At 42.5% G+C, this 24,911-nt stretch overlaps 1 protein-coding gene across 1 annotated transcript in view; it reads left to right on the top strand.

The window, feature by feature from the left end:
• The first annotated feature begins 11,405 nt into the window (after positions 1-11,405).
• LOC147270310 (uncharacterized) overlaps positions 11,406-24,911 on the top strand; it is a 58,256-nt gene continuing 44,750 nt past the window's right edge. The window contains exons 1-2 of the mRNA XM_086205164.1: positions 11,406-11,718; positions 12,508-12,677. Of these exons, the coding sequence (XP_086061290.1) occupies positions 11,454-11,718; positions 12,508-12,677 (435 nt within the window). The 5' untranslated portion in view covers positions 11,406-11,453. The remainder of the gene's footprint in view (positions 11,719-12,507; positions 12,678-24,911) is intronic.

The raw sequence follows: 24,911 nt of genomic DNA, 5'->3' as shown, positions 1-24,911 counted from the left end.
ACACACACACACACACGTGAATCAACATGATGTTCCGAATGTTTCACTGTCTGTGGTTGTCCAGCTCTCCTTGCCTCTTCACTGTCATTGTCAGAACTCTGAGCAGTCTTCCTCTCCAGGTGATGTCTCTGAGTGATGATGATTGCTGTCTGTTCAACCAGCTTCATTTGTTGATATCTGAGAAGGACTGAAGACAGCAAAGTGTGCTGATTGGCCAACAACCCCTCACAGGTCAAAGGTCACTGCTCTGAGGCGGACCAGTTTACTGTAACAGTGGTGGCACCATCCACTGCTGGCGCTCTCTTCAGTACTTCTTGTTTCTGCCCTTTGTGTGTGAGCTCCTAGAGCAGCTGGTCCGGCTCCTCCCACTTTTCTTTTCTATTCCTCTAATTTATTTTTTGATTTTCTATTTTTGTAATTCATCATCGATCTCGGCTCACGGTCGCTACACTCTTGACCTCCTGTGAGCCTTGAAGAGAGAGAAGCCACCTTTGTGTCGGAGAAGAGCAGCTTAGTCCAGGCAGCCAGCAGCCTGAGACCAGAGGGTCGCCCATCAACGCGCTTCCCTTCTTCATCGAGCGAATCTCAGCGGGAGCCACGGTCAACGAGGTGGAGGCTTTGGAGGCCGTCCTCCCACCAGTTCGTTGGAGAGGCGTCGTACATCGATGGGAGAATCCAGCTGAGAACGTAAGCCGGTTACGTTGGTTTTCACCGATTCAGGCCTGGACTCCTGTCTCGCTGCCAAACTCCGCCTGACTCCGTAGAGCTGGTCAGCCTCCACTCAGTCCTCTTCATTTGGTTGGAGGTCACCATCGTTCATCCTACACACCTTTCCACCTGCCTCTTAGCCGTCTACTTGAAGCTCAGATAAATCCAGGCTAATTCATACCTGCTACTCAATATGGGCCTTAATTACTCTGCTGGAATTATCACTCTGTCTTAAGGGTTTTCTTAATTGTATTAAATCCTCTTTAATTTCCAAGAAGTCTTCCAACTCATTCATTCATGCAAGCCACTGATCCACAAGACCTCATTGATGAGCTTCAACCTGAGACTGATTGTTTCTCGTTGGACGAGACACCCATTCAATGAGACTCATTGTCAGTCCATTGAAATCTACTGGTGTTCCTGGTGAGTTGATTTAACAACATGAGCTGACAGAATCTACGTTCAGGTAGGAACCACCACATCCAGGGGTCTGGACCTTTGAGCAGGCAGAGCCATCAAAGTAGCAGACTAAGCTAGCAGACGTTAGCATTGAGAAGAAACTGATACCTGAGCCTACTTTTGGGTCTGGTCAAGTGATGACACAATAATATGACATCATTGTCAGACTGACGCCTGCTCAACACTGACCAAACGCCGCCCTATTGCATTGTGGGAAATTTCTGCTTGGCTCCCGTCCATCAAAACACACAAAGAAATTTCTCCAGAATCAGTATGGATAGTGGATACAATTGAGTCCACACTGGTTTTTCATTCTGAGTCGGGTGCAGGTGTGGAATTTCAGACACAGTCTGTGTTTGTGTTGTTCATTCAGTGATTTTTCTTACAATTCCCAATCAAAGCCCCACATTGCTAAAGAACTCAAAATGATGCTAACAGTAATGTAGTGATAGTTGCTAATAAACTAAGTGATGCTGACAGTAATGTAGTAAGAGTTTCAAGTAACCTAAAAATGATGCAGACAGTAATGTAGTAAGAGTTGCTAATAACCTCAAAGTAATGCGACAGTGATTTCAGAAGAATTGCTAATGATCTCAAAATGATGCGACAGTGATGTAGTAAGAATTGCTAATGAACTCAAAATGATGCTAACATTGATGGAGTGAAAGTTTCGAAAAACCTCAAAGTGATGCTTACAGTCATGTAGTAAGTGTTGCTACGAACCTCAAAATAATGCGACAGTCATGTAGTAAGTGTTGCTACGAACCTCAAAATATTGCGAAAGTGATGTCGGAAGAATTGCTAATGAACTCAAAATAATGCTAACAGTAATGCAGTGATAGTTGCTAATGAACTCAGTGATGCTGACAGTGATGTAGTAAGTGTTTCGAACAACTTCAAAGTGATGCTGACAGTCATGTAGTAAGAGTTGCTACGAACCTCAAAATAATGCGACAGTGATGTCAGAAGAATTGCTAAAGATCTCAAAATGATGCGACAGTGATTTAGTAAGAATTGCTAATGAACTCAAAATGATGCTAAGAGTAATGGAGTGAACGTTTCGAATAACCTCAAAGAGATGCTGACAGTCATGTAGTAAGAGTTGCTCCGAACCTCAAAATAATGCGACAGTAATGTAGTAAAAGTTGCAACGAACCTCAAAATATTGCGACAGTGATGTTGGAAGAATTGCTAATGAACTCAAGATGATGCTAACAGTAATGTAGTGATAGTTGCTAAGAAACTCAGTGATGCTTAAAGTAATGTAGAAAGAGTTTCGAACAACCTCAAAGTGATGCTGACAGTCATTTAGTAAGAGTTGCTAATGAACTCAATTTAATGCTACAGTGATGTCGTGAGAATTGCTCAAAAACTCAAAATGATGCTTACAGTAATGTATTGATAGTTGCTAATAAACTCAAAGTGATGCTGACAGTCATGTAGTAAGAGTTGCTACGAACCTTAAAATAATGCAACAATAATGTAGTAAGAGTTGCTACGAACCTTAAAATATTGCGACAGTGATGTCGGAAGAATTGCTAATGAACTCAAAATGATGCTAACAGTAATGTAGTGATAGTTGCTAATCATCTCAGTGATGCTGACAGTGATGTAGTAAGTGTTTCGAACAACCTCAAAGTGATGCTGACAGTCATGAAGTAAGAGTTGCTACGAACCTCAAAATATTGCGACAGTGATGTAGTAAGAATTGCTAGTGAACTCAAAATGATGCTAACAGTAATGGAGTGAAAGTTTCGAATAACCTCAAAGTGATGCTGACAGTCATGTGGTAAGAGTTGCTACGAACCTCAAAATAATGCGATAGTATTGTAGTAAAAGTTGCTACGAACCTCAAAATATTGCGACAGTGATGTTGGAAGAATTGCTAATGAACTCAAGATGATGCTAACAGTAATGTAGTGATAGTTGCTAAGAAACTCAGTGATGCTTAAAGTAATGTAGAAAGAGTTTCGAACAACCTCAAAGTGATGCTGACAGTCATTTAGTAAGAGTTGCTAATGAACTCAATTTAATGCTACAGTGATGTCGTGAGAATTGCTCAAAAACTCAAAATGATGCTAACAGTAATGTAGTGATAGTTGCTTATAAACTCAAAGTGATACTGACAGTCATGTCGTAAGAGTTGCTACGAACCTCAAAATAATGCGACAGTAATGTAGTAAAAGTTGCAACGAACCTCAAAATAATGCGACAGTAATGTCGGAAGAATTGCTCATGAACTCAAGATGATGCTAACAGTAATGGAGTGAAACTTTCGAATAACCTCAAAGTGATGCTGACAGTCATGTAGTAAGTGTTGCTACGAACCTCAAAATAATGCGACAGTAATGTAGTAAAAGTTGCTACGAACCTCAAAATATTGCGACAGTGATGTCGGAAGAATTGCTAATGAACTCAAAATGATGCTAACAGTAATGTAGTGATAGTTGCTAATGAACTCAGTGATGCTGACAGTGATGTAGTAAGTGTTTCGAACAACTTCAAAGTGATGCTGACAGTCATGTAGTAAGAGTTGCTACGAACCTCAAAATAATGCGACAGTGATGTCAGAAGAATTGCTAAAGATCTCAAAATGATGCGACAGTGATTTAGTAAGAATTGCTAATGAACTCAAAATGATGCTAAGAGTAATGGAGTGAACGTTTCGAATAACCTCAAAGAGATGCTGACAGTCATGTAGTAAGAGTTGCTACGAACCTCAAAATAATGCGACAGTAATGTAGTAAAAGTTGCAACGAACCTCAAAATATTGCGACAGTGATGTTGGAAGAATTGCTAATGAACTCAAGATGATGCTAACAGTAATGTAGTGATAGTTGCTAAGAAACTCAGTGATGCTTAAAGTAATGTAGAAAGAGTTTCGAACAACCTCAAAGTGATGCTGACAGTCATTTAGTAAGAGTTGCTAATGAACTCAATTTAATGCTACAGTGATGTCGTGAGAATTGCTCAAAAACTCAAAATGATGCTAACAGTAATGTAGTGATAGTTGCTAATAAACTCAAAGTGATGCTGACAGTAATGTGGTAAGAGTTGCTACGAACCTTAAAATAATGCAACAATAATGTAGTAAGAGTTGCTACGAACCTTAAAATATTGCGACAGTGATGTCGGAAGAATTGCTAATGAACTCAAAATGATGCTAACAGTAATGTAGTGATAGTTGCTAATCATCTCAGTGATGCTGACAGTGATGTAGTCAGTGTTTCGAACAGCCTCAAAGTGATGCTGACAGTCATGTAGTAAGAGTTGCTACAAACCTCAAAATAATGCGACAGTAATGTAGTAAAAGTTGCTACGAACCTCAAAATATTGCGACAGTGTTGTTGGAAGAATTGCTAATGAACTCAAGATGATGCTAAAAGTAATGTAGTGATAGTTGCTAAGAAACTCAGTGATGCTTAAAGTAATGTAGAAAGAGTTTCGAACAACCTCAAAGTGATGCTGACAGTCATTTAGTAAGAGTTGCTAATGAACTCAATTTAATGCTACAGTGATGTCGTGAGAATTGCTCAAAAACTCAAAATGATGCTAACAGTTATGTAGTGATAGTTGCTAAAAAACTCAAAGTGATGCTGACAGTAATGTGGTAAGAGTTGCTACGAACCTTAAAATAATGCAACAATAATGTAGTAAGAGTTGCTACGAACCTCAAAATATTGCGACAGTGATGTCGGAAGAATTGCTAATGAACTTAAAATGATGCTAACAGTAATGTAGTGAAGGTTTCGAATAACCTCAAAGTGATGCTGACAGTCATGTAGTAAGAGTTGCTACGAACCTCAAAATAATGCGACAGTGATGTCGGAAGAATTGGTCAAGATCTCAAAATGATGCGACAGTGATTTAGGAAGAATTGCTCATGAATTCAAAATGATGCAACAGTAATTTAGTAAGAGTTGCTACGAACCTCAAAATAATGCGACAGTAATGTCGTAAAAGTTGCTACGAACCTCAAAATATTGCGACAGTGATGTAGTAAGAATTGCGAATGAACTTAAAATGATGCTAACAGTGATGTAGTGATAGTTGCTAATCAACTCAGTGATGCTTGAAGTAATGTAGTAAGTGTTTCGAATAACCTCAAAGTGATGCTGACAGTCATGTAGTAAGAGTTGCGACGAACCTCAAAATAATGCGACAGTGATGTCGGAAGAATTGCTAATGATCTCAAAATGATGTGACAGTGATGTCGGAAGAATTGCTAATGAACTCAAGATGATGCGAACAGTAATGGAGTGAAACTTTCGAATAACCTCAAAGTGATGCTGAAAGTCATGTAGTAAGTGTTGCTACGAACCTCAAAATAATGCGACAGTAATGTAGTAAAAGTTGCTACGAACCTCAAAATATTGCGACAGTGATGTCGGAAGAATTGCTCATGAACTCAAGATGATGCTAACAGGAATGTAGTGATAGTTGCTCAGAAACTCAGTGATGCTTACAGTAATGTAGTAAGAGTTTCGAACAACCTCAAAGTGATGCTGACAGTCATTTAGAAAGAGTTGCTCATGAACTCAATTTAACGCTACAGTGATGTCGTGAGAATTGCTCATTAACTCAAAATGATGCGAACAGTAATTAATAAACTGAAAGTGATGCTGACAGTAATGTAGGAAGAGTTGCTACGAACCTTAAAATAATGCAAAAATAATGTAGTTGGAGTTGCTTCGAACCTCAAAATATTGCGACAGTGATGTCGGAAGAATTGCTAAAGATCTCAAAATGATGCGACAGTGATTTGGTAAGAATTGCTAATGAACTCAAAATGATGCTAACAGTAATGGAGTGAATGTTTCGAATAACCTCAAAGAGATGCTGACAGTCATGTAGTAAGAGTTGCTACGAACCTCAAAATAATGCGACAGTATTGTAGTAAAACTTGCTACGAACCTCAAAATATTGCGACAGTGATGTTGGAAGAATTGCTAATGAACTCAAGATGATGCTAACAGTAATGTAGTGATAGTTGCTAAGAAACTCAGTGATGCTTAAAGTAATGTAGAAAGAGTTTCGAACAACCTCAAAGTGATGCTGACAGTCATTTAGTAACAGTTGCGAATGAACTCATTTTAATGCTACAGTGATGTCGTGATAATTGCTCAAAAACTCAAAATGATGCTAACAGTAATGTAGTGATAGTTGCTTATAAACTGAAAGTGATGCTGACAGTAATGCAGTAAGAGTTGCTACGAACCTTAAAATAATGCAAAAATAATGTAGTTAGAGTTGCTACGAACCTCAAAATATTGCGACAGTGATGTCGGAAGAACTGCTAATGATCTCAAAATGATGTGAAAGTGATGTAGTAAGAATTGCTAATGAACTCAAAATGATGCTAACAGTAATGTGGTGATAGTTGCTAATAAACTCAAAGTGACGCTGACAGTAATGTAGTAAGAGTTGCTACGAACCTCAAAGTAATGCGACAGTGATGTCAAAAGAATTGTTAATGATCTCAAACTGATGCGACAGTGATGTAGTAAGAATTGCTAATGAACTCAAAATGATGCTAACAGTAATGGAGTGAAAGTTTCGATTAACCTCAAAGTGATGCTGACAGTCATGTAGTAAGTGTTGCTACGAACCTCAAAATATTGCGAAAGTGATGTCGTAAGAATTGCTAATGAACTTAAAATGATGCTAACAGTAATGTAGTGATAGTTGCTAAGAAACTCAGTGATGCTTACAGTAATGTAGTAAGAGTTTCGAACAACCTCAATGTGATGCTGACAGTCATTTAGTAAGAGTTGCTAATGAACTCAATTTAATGCTACAGTGATGTCGTGAGAATTGCTCAACAACTCAAAATGATGCTAACAGTAATGTAGTGATAGTTGCTAATAAACTCAAAGTGATGCTGACAGTTATGTTGTAAGAGTTTCTACGAACCTTAAAATAATGCAACAATAATGTAGTAAGAGTTGCAACGAACCTCAAAATATTGCGACAGTGATGTCGGAAGAACTGCTAATGAACTCAAAATGATGCTAACAGTAATGTAGTGATAGTTGCTAATCAACTCAGTGATGCTTACAGTAATGTAGTAAGCGTTTCGAATAACCTCAAAGTGATGCTGACAGTCATGTACTAAGAGTTGCTACGAACCTCAAAATAATGCGACAGTGATGTCGGAAGAACTGCTAATGATCTCAAAATGATGCGACAGTGATGTAGTAAGAATTGCGAATGAACTCAAAATGATGCTAACAGTAATGGAGTGAAAGTTTCGAATAACGTCAAAGTGATGCTGACAATCATGTAGTAAGTGTTGCTACGAACCTCAAAATAATGCGACAGTGATGTCGGAAGAATTGCTAATGAACTCAAGATGATGCTAACAGTAATGGAGTGAAAGTTTCGAATAACCTCAAAGTGATGCTGACTGTCATGTAGTAAGTGTTGCTACGAACCTCAAAATATTGCGACAGTAATGTAGTAAAAGATGCTACGAACCTAAAAATATTGCGACAGTGATGTCGGAAGAATTGCTAATGAACTTAAAATGATGCTAACAGTAATGTAGTTATAGTTGCTAATCAACTCAGTGATAATTACAGTAATGTACTAAGTGTTTCGAATAACCTCAAAGTGATGCTGACAGTCATGTAGTAAGAGTTGCTACGAACCTCAAAATAATGCGACAGTGATGTCGGAAGAATCGCTAATGACCTCAAGATGATGCTAACAGTAATGTAGTGATAGTTGCTAAGAAACTCAGTGATGCTTACAGTAATGTAGAAAGAGTTTCGAACAACCTCAAAGTGATGCTGACAGTCATTTAGTAAGAGTTGCTAATGAACTCAATTCAATGCTACAGTGATGTCATGAGAATTGCTCATAAACTCAAAATGATGCGAACAGTAATGTAGTGATAGTTGCTAATAAACTCAAAGTGATGCTGACAGTAATGTAGTAAGAGTTGCTACGAACCTTAAAATAATGCAACAATAATGTAGTGAGAGTTGCTACGAACCTTAAAATAATGTGACAGTGATGTCGGAAGAATTGCTAATGATCTCAAAATGATGCGACAGTGATGTAGTAAGAATTGCTAATGAAATCAAAATGATGCTAACAGTAATGGAGTGAACATTTCGAATAACCTCAAAGTGATGCTGACAGTCATGGAGTAAGAGTTGCTACGGACCTCAAAATAATGCGACAGTGATGTCGGAAGAATTGCGAATGAACTCAAAATGATGCTAACAGTAATGTAGTGATAGTTGCTAATCAACTCAGTGATGCTTACAGTAATGTAGTAAGAGTTCCGAATAACCTCAAAGTGATGCTTACAGTCATGTAGTAAGAGTTGCTACGAACCTCAAAATAATGCGACAGTGATGTCAGTAGAATTGCTAAAGATCTCAAAATGATGCGACAGTGATTTAGTAAGAATTGCTAATGAACTCAAAATGATGCTAACAGTAATGGAGTGAAACTTCCAAAATAACCTCAAAGTGATGCTGACAGTCATGTAGTAAGAGTTGCTACGAACCTCAAAATAATGCTACAGTGATGTAGTAAGAGTTGGTAGTAAACTCAAAATGATGCTAACAGTCTTGTGAGCTCCATCAAGACCCAGGCCACTATTTGTGGTCATGCATCATTGTGGCTGACCAATGGTCCAACTTCATCAGTCAGTCAGTCAGAGACATTAGCATTTGTCGGTCTGGCCTGCTGCCAAAGACTAACACTGCTTTAGTTGATTTACCTGTGCAGCCATGTCACGCTCCTCTCTGCCGCCTCCACGGTCAGACGCCAGGTTAAACCAGCCAATGGCGTAAGAATCACTCTCAGAATCTGAAGCGCTCGTAGCTGCAGGGTTTTTCCACACAGCTTCTGTTGAGAGACAAAGTCCATCGCTTGATTAACTCTCACCAACAGAAATGTGCAGTTTTCCACTCAGGACAGCTGCTGCATGCTGCTGTTTGTAAAAAGAAGGTCCAGTGGATCCGTTCAGTTCTACATTATTCAGCAGAGAGATGTCACCATTGAATAATGACCATATTTCCTACAATTATAGCTCAACCACAGAGGGACCAGGCTACTAGAATGACCTCTGTTTACTAGAAGTGCTTCTCCTATGGTGGTGAACTCCTCAGCTGTCAGTGGAGTCAAATCTGTCTTAGAGAGGCCAGAGGTTCCCACACTGGTTCCCTCTCATCATGCAGCCCTGACAGCTGTGTGTGCTGTTCCAGCGTGTTGGCACCTCACTGATGAGTTTCAGGGTTGGCCCTCCCATCTGTTGCTGCACCTGAGCCAGCTTCTCCTTGGCTGTAGTGCTGATCTGAAGGATGTGACAGTGTTCCTGGCTTTGTGTCTGATGATGGAAGTGGGGATCTGATCACAGGATTTTCTGACTCCTAGATTCAGACGATGTGCAGTGCAGACTGAGTGGTGAATTTGGAGCTGTCTAGTGGATGCTGTCATGTTTGGTGCTGCGTCGCTCACAAGACACTTGACTTTGTTGGTGATGGCCCAGTCCTCCATCATGCCTCTTTGGACTGGGGCCAAACTGTCAGCAGGGTGACTTTGTGGAAAGTCTTGCACTCCCAACACATTCATTCTCACGAATGCAGTGACAGGTCAGAGCCAAGGGAGCCTCCATGTCCACAGATGTCCTCATGGCAGCTGGACTTCCTTTTTCACTCCTTCCCGTTCCTCCTGGTACTTTTTGGCCACCGTTTGTTTGATGGTCTGAAAATGACACCCAGAGTAAATCAATACATTGAAATTAGAGATGAAATAAACTGGAGATATCAACGACTGCTTTAGATCATTTCCACACAAACCTTTCTGGTTGGCAAACATATGAGGCTCAAGGACCTGAACCAGTTCCCTGAACCCTTCCCTCTCAACAGTGCTGAGGGGCTGGCAGTCCTTCAGGATCAAATTCAGCAGAGCCTCATCCAGCATCTGCTTCCTGGAAGCTGGATGGTTAAAGATGAAGGAGAGAAGAAATGAAGAGGAATTAATGATCAATGAAGCAACTGTGAGTCAGTTGGAGAGTGGCTGTATACCTGAGTTCATCCTGGTGGATCTGGGACTTCATTCTCATGCCTGGCCCCATCATGCCTCAGCACTGAAGAGGTGCTTTTGTTGAGATGAGACGCTTCTGTCCAACAAATGAGACATTCAACCTGCAGAAAAGAACATGAGTGCTCAGCTAAAAGTTCCTTTCTTCATGGTGACTGGTGTTTCTTAGTCTGAGACCACCAGGTTTCCAATGAGGTGTATCGGATACGTTGTTGTGTGCCGCTGAAATCCGTCCAATTCCGGCGTTGTTTCCTCATGAAATATGTTTGCCTTAAAGCTCATTAAAGTGTTGAACCACAATATCGTTCACCATAACTGAGTCAACTTCAAGATAACCTACTTCTACATTCCAGTCCCGGCTGCTCCTGTTCTGCTGCAGTCCAGAAAACAACAACCCGATACAATTGGCGCTCCTTCCCACAGCTCCGGCCCGGATCCGCATGGTTCCGCTGACTGACTGTGAGACGCGCTCCCTCCAGAGTGGCACAGCCCGATGGGGGTCCTTATCTGGCACGGGGGCGTAAAACAGGTGCGACTGGAAAGCCTGGTTTATTCTGCGTCGAGGGAACGCGTTGCTCTGCAATTCACCGCCAAGCCGCTAGGGGGTGTGGCTTTGTCTTTGTATTGTTTACGGGGCTCTTGTCGGAATCCTTGGTTTTCTTCCGGTCACAGACAACAATTGTTGGCCATTTGTCAGTCTTTGTAGTGCCGCGAATAATCCTTTCTTCGGCTTGGTCCATTTTTTCTTGAAGCTTTCACCACAGAAACTTTGAAAATGGCGGTGTTGTTGTGCTGCGACTGAACCGGAAATGACGTTCTGAGCGGACCAATTACAGTCCTCGACGTTGACGTCACCACGCGTTGACGCGACACGGAGGCAGGATTTTGTTGGGGTTTGCGTGGACGCGACGCAGAAGCATAAATCAGGATTTAGTGGTTTCGAATCTCACGCCAAGCCGGAGAACCAGGTCTTGAATCAGTCACGTGGTCACTGCCGGTCGGCGAGGCTTTGGACGTCACTAAATACGTCATCGATAATCGTTTTTCAAAACGAAATCCTGGATCACTCCACTCATCACTACCGCTGCTACCAGGTTAGCGAGTCTGGAGTGGCACAGAGAACAGAGCTTGGACTCTGCTCGTTTTGAAGAAGACGAAGAAGAAAAGAAGCGGAAGGCCTCGGTCTTTGTCTCCGGAAGGCTGAGTGGCGCCGGTAGAACCTCAACATGTGCGCCGCGCAGCTGCTGCGGGTGTCGGTCCAGGAGCGGATCCTCGCCGCCGCTGAAGACTTCCTGCTGCAGCTGGGAGAAGGAGACTCAGCGGCTGGAGTCCCGGTGCTGAGAGCGCTGCTCACCGAGCGGCTGGCGGCGGCCGCGGAGCAGATCGTGGCTCTGCTGGAGGAAACCGTGGCGGAGTACGAGCGGGAGAACCGCCGGCAGAGGTTGCTGCTCGATGCCGTGGTGAAGCCCCGAGTCAGGCTGGACAGAGCAGGTGAGTCCCCCCACACTGACCAGGAGAACCGAGAGACCGCAGTCCTGCCAGCAAGTGTCTCCGGTCTGGTTGTGTCCGTAATCCGGGTCATTGTGCTCAGACCGTCTGAGCAGGAGTGGAACAACGTAGAAGTGTTTCGTAGTTGACGGCTATTCAGTGTTGGTGGAGCCTTAAAACCTCACCTGGCTCGGGACACGCTGGGCGCCATCTTGGCTGCCTCCTGACCAACATGTAGATGGCGCTGTTTGGTTTCCAGGCTGCGTCCTTCCCGCCGTAGTTCTACTGCTTTTTGTATTTGTATGGAAGAAAAAAACAAAACTAAGAAACACGGAGAAACATCTCATAGGTTACATGTTACAAATTTTGTCCCAGCCAGAGTTTTCCTCAATTACTGGAAAGGAAAGGGACATTTCCTGATTATTTTTAATAAACTAATCTTCGACCTTGGCTGACTGCATGTTGCTGTGTTTGGGTGGGCTGACATTCTTAGCATCAGTACAGGTCACAGTGGTCCAGCACTCACCTCTCATTCTAGAAATGAACATTCTGACTAGCAGATGTGATGATGAATGGACAAAACCATTCAGCAGAGGGGACCAGTGACCTTTGACCTGGGTGACCCAACGTTGATCCAAGCATCTGAAGCCAGCGTTTCTATTCCCAGTTTGCTGACTGGTCGTCAGTAGCAGGACGTCTCTTTTCATTGAGTTGATTTCTGTTTCTGTCTGTTGCTCCGCTGTTTCAGAGTCAAATGAAGAGATTTCTGATGTTGCTGTTTGTGTCCTGCAGATGTGGAGCAGCTGCTGGTGATTAAAGAAGAGGTTCCCCCTGAGCTGCAGGACCCAGAGCCCCCCCACATTAAAGAGGAGTGGGAGGAGCTCTGGACCAGTGAGGAGGGAGGGCAGCTTCAAGGGCAGGAGGAGGCTGATATCACCACGTTCCCCTTCACTCTGGTTCCTGTGAAGAGTGAAGGGAACGAAGAGAAACCTCAGTTCCCACATCTTCATCAGAGTCTAACTGAGGAGAACTTGAAAGAAGAGTCTCTGAGCAGCAGCCCAGTTCATCCTCTGAAAACAGAAGCTGATGGAGAAGAGTGTGGAGGACCAGAACCAGAACCAGCCAGCAAGGTAGATCCAGATCCACTTGTACAACCCCAGACTGAAGACCAGATGTCAGACTCTTCTGAAGCTGAGACTGAAGTCAGTGAGGATGATTGGGTCAGACCTGATAACACGGCCACTTCTGAGCACAAGGAACCCTTTGGCTCAAGGAGGAATATGCTTCAGAAATTGAGCCCAGGACAGGAAGCGAGCCATTGCAGCTCAAAAGAACAAAAACTAAAGACTGGAAGAGAATCAGAGATCATCAGGAACGTGACCTTTGGTCCTTCTGAATCTGAGACAGAAGTCAGTGAGGATGAGCGTCCCTTTAGGTGCTCAAAGTGCAGTAAAGGTTTTAGTTACAGAAGGAATTTGGATGTACACATGAAAACACACACTGGAGAAAAACCATACCCGTGCTCAGTTTGCGGCACAGGGTTTTCAGAAAATGGATATCTAAAAAGACACATGAAGAGAACACATACTGGAGAGAAACCATTCCCATGCTCAGTTTGTGGCACCACATTTGCAGAAAAGGCAAGTGTGAAAAGACACATGACGAGAACACATACTGGAGAGAAACCATTCCCATGCTCAGTTTGCAGCACAAGATTTTCAGAAAGGGGTTGTCTGAAAAGACACATTAGGAGAGCCCATACTGGAGAGAAACCATTCCCCTGCTCAGTTTGCGGCACAAGATTTTCAGAAAGGGGTTGTCTGAATAGACATATGAGAAGACATACTGGAGAGAAACCATTCGGCTGCTCAGTGTGTGGCAAAACATTCTCAGAACAGGGACATCTGAAAAGGCACCTGAACGTGCACACTGGGGAGAAACCATTTCCCTGTGCACTTTGTGGCAAAAGATTCTCACAAAAGGGAAATCTGGGAAAGCACATGAAAACGCACACTGGGGAGAAACCATTCCCCTGTGCATTTTGTTGCAAAAGATTTTCAGAAAAAGGATGTCTGAAAAGACACATGAGGAGAACACACACTTGAGAGACATTTGTCTTGCTGAATTAGTTGCAAAAACTTCCTAGATGAGGAAAACATGAAACAACACAACAGAAAAATGTCCTTTGTCCATTCTGTGTTGGTGTGACTCAAACTGAGTAGACAATGCAATTTATCATGGTCGTTCAGACCCAACTTGGAGGTTCTGGTTTAAGAAAGCGTTTTTGAGATAATGCAGCAGGAAATAAACTCAGTTAACCTGACATAATGGAGCCATCATTGGATATGACGGTGAGGGGGCTGATCTTATTTTCTCTGAGGTCACCATGGAAAGATCCACCTGGTACCACTTACTGATCTTTGTATTGACGTATTGATCACTGATCAAACACTGAATTATCTTTGAGTGTCTTCAGACTATCTTACATGAGTGTATGTTATTGTTACGATGGTTTCTCTTCCTGGTTCCTGTCAATACATGTGCAGCTGTCAAGTCTTTCATCACTTGTTGGTGCAGCCTGATAATAAAGAATTACAAAAGTCCAGCCTAGATGGAACTCATACATGGAGTTTTAGACAACTGCTGGCCTTCATCCAGCTTTATTGATAAATATAATTGAGTATCATCTGTGTAACAATGGAAATTTATGAACTGTTTCCCAATAATATGACCTAAAGGAAGCATACATAAAGTGAAGAGTATTGGCCCCAGCACTGAACCTTGAGGAACACCGTGTTTAACTTTGGTTTGTATAGAAGATTTATCATTAACGTCTACAAACTGAAATCAACCTGATGAATACGATTGAAACCACTTTAATGTTCCCTGAATGCACAGTTTAATCGTAATAATGGTACACTTCAGAATTAACGACAGCACATATACATTTGTTGTGTATGTACGCTGAACTTGAACAGTCCGTTGTCCCAATGGAGGCAAGTGAGAGTGAGGCCTGCAGCCAGACTACAAGGTTGGTGCTGCCACCCCAAGGGAGGTGGAGAGGGCAGAGGCAGGGGTCAGGAACACACGGGGGAAGGGGAGGGGAGGATAGTACGCGCCATTTACGTCACCAAGGCAGAAGGAGTTCTCCTGGAGGATAAACAATGGGGCAGCCGATAAGGAAGCTGTGGGTTTGGGCGGAGGAGCACACATTCCAATCTGTCTTCTCTTTCAGTCCAATCCAAATTGTAAAGTTAAATTTCTGGTCTTCAACATCACTCTCCTCTTCGCAGAGCGGCCAACTGCTCCGAGATGGTTTCCATCCTGGGTTTCAGTTGAAGAGTCTGTTGTTGCCCCGCTCTGCCAACCTCAGTCATTGCGTTGTCAATGACTGAGGTTGTGTGAGCTGCACATCACATCAAGTGTTGATGCCCACCAAGGGGTGTCTTTTTAAAAAGAGGAATATTACGCCTCCATTTCACACAGACGAGACGGCAAATTTGGCACATTTTCTGTCTAAAAAGGGCTGGAGAGAGATGGAGGTGAGGGAGGAGAGGAGACAGAGAGGTGGGGAAGAGAAGAGAGAGAGACCAGACATTATGTTTGCTGCTCCATTTTGATTGTTGCTCTCCAGCTTCAGCTCAATAAAAACCTCTTCATCACATCAGTCCCATGTGGAGCTGCGTTGTTCCAACAACACTGAGCTCTCAGCTCATAGCAGTTCTACAATAAAGGTTCCAACACAACGTTCCATTGATCCATGAACAAAGCAGGCAGTGAGACCATGATGATGTCACATCTGTCCACTGTCCAGATGTCAGAGCTGAAAATGATAGGATGCCATGTTCCCTTCAACAACAGTCCAGCAGAAAGCCACCATGAAGACCTGAGGAGAAGCAAGGCAGCTCACCACAGTCAGGAACTCCCAGTCACCTCAACAAGGTTTCTGTCCACTCACGTTCAACCAGACCAGCAGATCACCTGCATCCCCACTGCCTCACCACCAGAGGGCAGTAGAACATCAACCATAGAGGCTCCCACTGAGGAATGAACACCACCAGCAGCAGACAGCTCTCCCTCCCTGACAGCATTTAAAGGAGATGAATGATGGATCATCAAACTCCACCATTCACTGTGACTCAGGGCCACTCCCTCTGCTTTGACTCTCTTTGATTGTTTGTCTTTGTTTTATTCAAACAAGTTGTTCCTCCTCTCTCTCTTCTTGCTGCTCTACCCCCCCCCATGTGATGTCTACTACCTCCTCCTCCTTGATGACACTCATTGTGAGGTCTCTTCATCAGCCCTCCTCTGCTTTCTGAGCCACAAACAGTTTTTCTGAGTCGCTAAAACCCCGAACTCCATCTTGAACCCAGACTCTCAGAAGCCTGACCACATTTACTGAACTGGTCCCTCTTTGGTGAAACCATCACCACGTTTCTGAAGGCTCTGAATGTCCTGATGCTGATGTCATTCTGCTTCCTCTGACACAGGCAGGTTTGGTCCGTTCTGGCACTGTGACATCAAAGACTAAATTCTGAGATCAAGAAGAACATTTACAAAACATGAACAAAACTTGATGACAGAATTCTTTGTCCTCCTCCATCACCACGATGCCATCGATGGTCCGTTACTGTTGCAGTGCAGTAACATCATGAGTTGTGTCAAACCATCTCTGTCAGCTCTGCGAGTGTCTGGAGTGATGTCTCCAAGGACACTTGCTGCCAGGACTACAGAGGAAACATCAACATCTGTTTGCATCTGGCTTCAACTGTACTTTTCCTCTAGGTTCAACTTTGCTAGGTTACAGTGACTTGTGTACAGAGTAGTGACTTGATCAGCTGGTGGTGATGATGTAGCTTTAGGATGCTAACACAGTTGTTACTCAGGGCACCGCTGGTTGTGATTTAGAGTCCAATGAGAAACGCTCAGTCTCAGGTTCCAGCTTGTCAGTGAGTTCTTTGAGGGTCAGAGGCTTACATACAAATATAAAAACCAGTTGAAACACTTCCTGGAATTTTAAGAGGATTGAATACAAACAAGGAAGCACGTAAGACAGAGGAATAATACCAGTAAAGCAATGAAGGCACATGGAGGATCAGACATGAATCATAAGATTTATCTGAGACTCAAGTGGACGGCAAAGGTAGCAGGTGAGAAGGTGTTCAGGATGAAGGGTCAGTGACCTCCAAACAAAGAAAACTCCTGAATGGAGGTTGAGCAGAGTCTGAGGAGTCAGGTGGAGCTGGCAGTGAGACAGGAGTTGAGGCCTGAACAGATGCAGCACTGGTCTTTGTTACTGTGACAGCACGACAACCAACAGGACCTGCTCACGTTCTCAGCTGGATTGTTCTCATCAATGTACGGAACCTCTCCAACGACCTGGTGGGGGGACGGCCTACCAAGCCTCCAGCTCAACGACCGTGGCTCCCACTGGGATCCGCGATGCTCTTCTCAGGCACAAGGGGGCTTCTCTCCGCTGGTCAGGATGGAGATTCAAGGCTCACGGGAGGTCAACAGTATTGTGACCGTGAAAAGGGGGAGAGGAGAAGTTCTGTTTAAAGTTAAAGAACAAAGAAACAAAAAAGTAAGCAGAAGAGAAAGAAAAGAGGAGAGACGGACCAGCAGCTGGAGGAGCTCACGGAAAAATAAGAAGCGCTGAAGAGCCTGAACCCAACCCAACTGTAACGGATGGTGTCGTGACTATTATAATAAACTGGTCCGCCGTGGGGGTGACCTTTGACCTGTGTGGGGCTGCTGGCCAATCAGCACCCTTTGCCGTCCTCAGTACTTCTCAGATATTCCTGTATTAAACGGGTCAACAGAGGGCAGTCATGCATCCCTCAGATCCTCTAGAGCAGGGGTTTTCAGTTAAAATTCTCCTGGGTCCAGTTTTCAAACCTCTTCAAGCTTGGGTCTGGAGGCCGAGCACAGTTTTTCATGACTGCTGATTTCAGTGATGGGCCCACGCCTGCATGTTAGCCAGCAGTCGAGCTGTGCTTTATGATCCAGGGGCATCTTTAGCCGATGGAGGTAGACTTTAAGCCTGTTGTATCAGTGTCTGTTTGGTCAACAATGAACTTTCAGATCGAATGAAGTCGCCGACATTTCAATAATAGTTCAGTCGTATTTATTGTCTGCTTTTTTTCCACATGAAAAATTGTCCAGCAGGGGGCAACATAAAGAGAAGAGTGTATATGACGATGTGAGTGTGTGTGTGTGTGTGTGTGTGTGTGTGTGTGTGTGTGTGTGTGTGTGTGTGTTTTGAAGACGACTTCTTGACTCCATTTTTGTTGTCACTCTTCTCTTAATTTTAAGTTTCACTCATTAAAATGAAGCAGCTTTGACGTGTTTACTTCTCTTGTACGTCAACAACTTTGGTCTTTAAGCTGACAAACACACCACACGTCACTCACTCTATAGATTAAATCTGCTGATAACACAAAACACGTGACCTTGTGACCCTGCATGACGTTTTGCTCCAACTTTCCAGAACTAATAGGAGGAACAGCATGGATCGTTCTGAGCAAGAACTCTGACATCACCATCGTCATGAACAAGAAGGCAGTCGGACTCAACTTCAACAAATCTGAAATGTCCCCTTAAGCTCCTGCTACTTTGAACTGATGCCTAAACCATCAGTTTCCATTCATCACTCAGAACCTCTCACAACCACAGAAGAACAAGCAAAGGTTTGGAGCAGTAAAGCCTTTAATAATGACATCATCATGTTTGAGGGTTTCCTTCCCTCAAACTGTTTCTACCAACACAACAGAATCCTGGAAATATTTCAGGTGTTGACCTCCCAGCAGCCTGAAGGTCAACCTGCATTATCTGTTATGTTGCTGAGCAGAGGAGGGAGCTCAATGGTAGAGCGCTAGCTTAGCATGTGAGAGGTGGTGGGATCGGTGCCCTCGTTCTCCAGAAGACTTCAGCTTGTTCTGTTGTTGAGCTCTGGTGAAACCACTGACTTTGAACCACACACAAAGTGAAGGAGTGACTTAAGATTGATGGCACCTCAGGAACTTCTAGGTTTCCTAAAATCAACTGGAAATTCATTCACCAGTTAAACAGTGACTCTACCAGAGGGGGTGTAGCTCAGTGGTAGAGCGCATGCTGAGCATGTGTGAGGCCCTGGGTACAATCCCTGGCATCTCCAGCTGGTCCTTTGTAGCCTTCATCTTGTCAGCTAAAGTGATCCTTAAATGTGACAACAGTCGATTCACTATCAGAAGACATCTTCTACATGTTCAAGGTGGGCGAACTGTCCACAAATGTTCAAAATTACTTTTGAAAATGAAAACATAGATCAAACCTGCCCTGTCAATCACCCACAATGGGCGGATCGTCCCACTCCCTATCAGGTTCCCCTCTCCGCGACCCAGGAGGCTCCCTCTCCCTATCAGGACTAGAAGTCCATTGGGGTCTCCCTGCTCAGGTAGGAGTCCTGCCCACAACGTTAAGCTGTTGATGTTCTAGAGGAGACAACATCTGATCTTTGTTAGATCCACCAGTCAAAGGTTTTCTTTAAAGGCTGTAGCAGCTGAGAATGAGGGATTAATAACCATCTTAGTGAGGACATTTTGAAACATGATGACATTTTATTGACTTGTAGCACTGCAAAAATCATCTCCCCTCCAAAAACCCTCTTCTCCAACTCTGTACTCAAGTTGTCTCCTCATCAGGCACCACAGGATCCAGGACGTTCAGTCAAAAAAATCATTAGTGATTTTAAAAATGGCCATCAGACACAAAATAAGACTTCAAACAGGTTTACAATTTTATTTTATGTTAACACATTTTGTCCATTTTGCCTCCACACTGTCCTTCATCACAGCATTTAACATCAGGACTGCTCCCAGATCAGCTCCATGACCTCATCCCTGCACCAGAGTACCGCCCAAGTTTATCAAGGATGGCCAACATGAGAGGGTCTAGATTCACCTCCATCTTTGGAGGCTGTTGAATTTCCTCCTGAGGACCGTCAGGCTGTTTCCTTACTTTGCTGTGACCCAACAGCAGACAGCAACAAGGACTGTGGTGCACTTGGTAAAACCACCATCTGGAGTCTGGACCAAGATGCTGATGTGATCCTTTGATGAGTTTAGAATCAGTCAAAGATCAAAGACTGAAGCAGGAGATCAATGCTCAGAGCCCAGAGATCAAAGACAGAATTCAGAGATCAAAGACAGAATTCCGACATCAAACACAGAATTCAGACATCAAACACAGAATTCAACTATCAATCAATGTGAGGAACCAGCGTCTCATGTGAAGATGCTTCTGAACTCATGAAGTGAAATCCTACCATATAGAGATGAATGAGTCCAACTGGGACTGGCGACCTGTCCAGGGTGTACCCCGCCTCTTGCCCGTAGATGCTGGGATAGGCTCCAGCCCCCCCGCGACCCTTAATAGTAAGGAATAAGCGGAAGATGACGATGGATGGAGTCCAACTGGACCTGAACAGGAGAGAAATAAAGGAGTTATGTAATTGTTATTTATTTCCAGGCCAGGTGAGGGTTGGATTTTGTTCGTTCATGTTGAAGTGAACTGACAGTGGGACTGTGGACCTGGGCTGAAGTCCAGCTCACTGCTGGTTTAATAAAACCACCTGATTGTTTTTCCTATCAGCTCTGATCTGATGGAAGAAACAAAAAGCCAAACTTCATTCGTCCGTGTCCAAACTCCACGTCTGTTGATGTACAGCACTCCAGTTATTTGTTTCTTTCCAGACAGAAGCAGGTTGGTGGAGGAATAAAACCTCAACAGTGAACAAACAGCAATGAGAGAAGTGAATCCTGCACTCAGAGAAGTTGTGTCTGCACTCGCCAACCAGGAAACGCGTCTATCTTCTGTGTGACTGAGGCAGCTGCTCAGAGCTGCGTTTCTCAGCTGTGTGGGGGCGGGACTCTGTGTGTGATTGACAGGTCAACTGTCTGCCAGACAATGTTGTGGGGCACAAACACAAAATGCGAGGTGCCATTTCCATTCTGGGTCAATCAGCTCTGGGGCCGTTTTGTCTTTTGAATGAAGAAATGCGTTCATTTTGGGTAGCAGCTTGTAAAAATGCCCCGGCTCAACCACCAGACCTCTGTGTACACTGTCAAGAAAAAAAACTATAAAAAAAACAGTAAAAAGTCTGGCAGCAGAGTTTCCAGACGAATACCGTCAAATTACAGTAATGAACTGTTCCACAAAATTACATGGAATAAACTGTAAAAATACACAGCAGGTTTCACAGGCCGGACTCATTAAATTACAGTCCATTTAGTGTTGATAAATGTGCATTCAACTGCAGGAAAACAGGCCCATCATGGAAAAACACATGAAGAACAAGGACCTTTCAGGTTCTTCTCTAAGTTCAGGGCTCTTACTGGTTCATTTATGAAACAAACCAGTCTATGAGCAGGAATTTCCCATTAAAAAGTTCATTTGACAGTGGAAAAGCAAGCATAGTCCATCAAAATAGCCAAGTTTAAGGTCAATCGCTGTCAATTGAAGCTATTTAGTTGTTACTTCATGAAACTGAGCCAACTTTCTACAGTGATTTCCTGTTAGATTCTGGTTTCTCCAAGTATAAAAACTACAACAATGTATAAACACAGAATCTGTACTTTGAACAATAGAGAATTTCTACATATTTACAGTATCAGTCCATCACTTTAGAGGATTGGAATGTAAAATAATCATTGGACAATGGAAATCATTTATCCTTTAACAAAGCAACTTCAGTGCAGAGTTGATAACTGCACTTCAAACTTTGAACTGGTGTCCACATCAATGTGGAATTTGAGGAGGCCACAGCCACCAAATTTCCCAGAGTTCTTGACTATTTGCAGTCTCTTCCCTTGGAGAAGTCAAGTGGAACTACAAGACAAGGAGCAGAAATCCAAGCTGCTGGTGGACCACGTGGTGCTGTGTTGATGCTACTTTCACACTCAAAGGGGATCGTGCAGGAATGTTCCACACGGTTGACCAAACTTCCATTGCAGAAGAGATTCAGGCAGTTCCACCCACGCCATGCATCCTTTTATGCTGTAAGTGTGAGGCAATACAATACAGTATGTTTCAGTGACATACATTTAGACAGAAGACCTGGTTTATTGGGTGATGCTTATTGACATGCCAATTGGATTGTGGTGCCAATATGGCTGACTTGGTCGGTAAAAATCTTATCATCACAAAACAAAGTACACACAAATGTTCAAATTACTTTTCTAGACTTTAGTCCCCAAAGGAATTTCAGGCACCTGAAAGAGACTTTCATAAATCTGTGTGTCTGTGTACAGTACATGTCCCCAAAATGGACATTAAAATTATTGGTCCCCAATCTCAAGGATAAAATGATGCTCCAGTGATGTAGTGAGAGTTGCTACAAACCTCAAAATGATGCTACAGTGATATAATGAGGGTTTCTTCTCAACTAAGAAATGATGCTGCAGTGATGGGGTGAGAGTTGCTACTAACCTCAAAATGATGCTAAAGTCATGTAGTAAGAGTTGCTACTAATTTCAAAATGATGCTAAACTGATGTAATGAAAGTTGCTACTAATCTCAAAATGATGCTCCAGTGATGTAGTGAGAGTTGCTTAAAACCTCAAAATGATGCTCCAGTGATGTAGTGAGAGTTGCTAAAGACCTCAAAATGATGCTAAAGTGATGAAATGAGAGTTGCTACAATCCTAAAAATGATGCTGTCAGTGATGTAGTGATAGTTGCTAAAAATCTCAAAATAAGGCTACAGTGATGTGGTTAGAGTTGCTAAAAACCTAAGAAATGATGCTACAGTGATGTGGTGAGAGTTGCTACTAATCTCAAAATGATGCTAAAGTGATGTGGTGAGAGTTGCTACTAATCTCAAAATGATGCTAAAGTGATGTAGTGAGAGTTGCAACTATCCTCAAAATGATGCAACAGTGATGTAGTGAGAGTTGCTACGTACCTCAAAATGATGCTACAGTGATGGAATGACAGTTTCTACTAACCTAAGAAATGATACAAAAGTAATGTGGTGAGAGTTGCTACTAACCTAAGAAATGATACAAAAGTAATGTAGTGAGAGTTGCTACTAACCTAAGAAATGAAGCAACAGTGATGTAATGAGAGTTGCTACGAAACTCAAAATGATGCTGACTATGATGTAATTACAGTTGCTACTAACCTCAAAATGATGCTTAGAGTGATGTAATGAGAGTTGCTAAAAACCTAAGAAATTATGCTGACAGTGATGTAGTGAGAGTTGCGACTAACCTCAAAATGATGCTACAGTGATGTGGTGAGAGTTGCTACTATCCTCCAAATGATGCTACAGTGATGTAGTGAGAGTTGCTTAAAATCACAAAATGATGCTACAGTAATGTAGTGAGAGTTGCTACGAACCTCAAAATGATGCTACAGTAATAGACTAGGAGTTGCTAAAAATCTCAAAATGATGTGAAAGTGATGTGGTGAGAGTTGCTACTAATCTCAAAATGATGCTAAAGTGATGTAGTGAGAGTTGCAACTATCCTCAAAATGATGCAACAGTGATGTAGTGAGAGTTGCTACGTACCTCAAAATGATGCTACAGTGATGGAATGACAGTTTCTACTAACCTAAGAAATGATACAAAAGTAATGTGGTGAGAGTTGCTACTAACCTAAGAAATTATACAAAAGTAATGTAGTGAGAGTTGCTACTAACCTAAGAAATGAAGCAACAGTGATGTAATGAGAGTTGCTACGAAACTCAAAATGATGCTGACTATGATGTAATTACAGTTGCTACTAACCTCAAAATGATGCTTAGAGTGATGTAATGAGAGTTGCTAAAAACCTAAGAAATTATGCTGACAGTGATGTAGTGAGAGTTGCGACTAACCTCAAAATGATGCTTATAGTGATGTCGTGAGAGTTGCTATTAAACTCAAAATGATGCTACAGTGATGTAGTGAGAGTTGCTAAAAATCTCAAAATGATGCTACAGTGATGTAGTGAGAGTTGCAAGAAACCTCAAAATGATGCTACAGTGATGTTGTGAGAGTTGCGACTATCCTCAAAATGATGCTAAAGTGATGTAATGAGAGTTGCTATGAACCTAAGAAATGATGCGACAGTGATGTGGTGAGAGTTGCTACTAACCTCAAAATGATGCTACAGTGATGTAGTGAGAGTTGCTACTAATTTCAAAATGATGCTAAAGTGATGTAATGACAGTTGCTTAAAACCTAAAAATGATGCTGACAGTAATGTAGTGAGAGTTGCTACTAATCTCAAAATGATGCTCCAGTGATGTAATGGGAGTTGCTACTAACCTAAGAAATGATGCGACAGTGATGTAGTGAGAGTTGCTACTATGCTAAAAATGATGCTGACAGTGATGTAGTGAGAGTTGCTACTATGCTCAAAATGATGCTGACAGTAATGTAGTAAGAGTTGCTAAAAATCTCAAAATGATGCTACAGTGATAAAGTGAGAGTTGCTACTATGCTCAAAATGATGCTGACAGTAATGTAGTAAGAGTTGCTAAAAATCTCAAAATGATGCTACAGTGATAAAGTGAGAGTTGCTACAAACCTCAAAATGATGCTCCAGTGATGCAGTAAGAGTTGCTTAAAACCTTAAAATGATGCTGACAGTGATGTGGTGAGAGTTTCTTAAAAAACTCAAAATGATGCTACAGTGATGTAGTGAGAGTTGCTTAAAATCTCAAAATGATGCGACAGTGATGTGGTGAGAGTTTCTTAAAAAACTCAAAATGATGCTACAGTGATGTAGTGACAGTTGCTACTATCCTCCAAATGATGCTACAGTGATGTAGTGAGAGTTGCTTAAAATCACAAAATGATGCTACAGTAATGTAGTGAGAGTTGCTACGAACCTCAAAATGATGCTACAGTGATGTGGTGAGAGTTGCTACTATCCTCCAAATGATGCTACAGTGATGTAGTGAGAGTTGCTTAAAATCACAAAATGATGCTACAGTAATGTAGTGAGAGTTGCTACGAACCTCAAAATGATGCTACAGTAATAGACTAGGAGTTGCTAAAAATCTCAAAATGATGTGAAAGTGATGTGGTGAGAGTTGCTACTAACCTAAGAAATGAAGCAACAGTGATGTAATGAGAGTTGCTACGAACCTCAAAATGATGCTGACTATGATGTAATTACAGTTGCTACTAACCTCAAAATGATGCTTCGAGTGATGTAATGAGAGTT

This window comes from Aulostomus chinensis, chromosome 1 (assembly GCF_037954235.1).
Source record: "Aulostomus chinensis isolate RoL2024-O1b breed Wild chromosome 1, RoL_Achi_v1.0, whole genome shotgun sequence".
Lineage (NCBI taxonomy): Eukaryota > Metazoa > Chordata > Actinopteri > Syngnathiformes > Aulostomidae > Aulostomus > Aulostomus chinensis.
The sequence above is the reverse complement of the archived record's forward strand: the minus strand, read 5'-3'. Positions and strand labels throughout refer to the sequence as shown.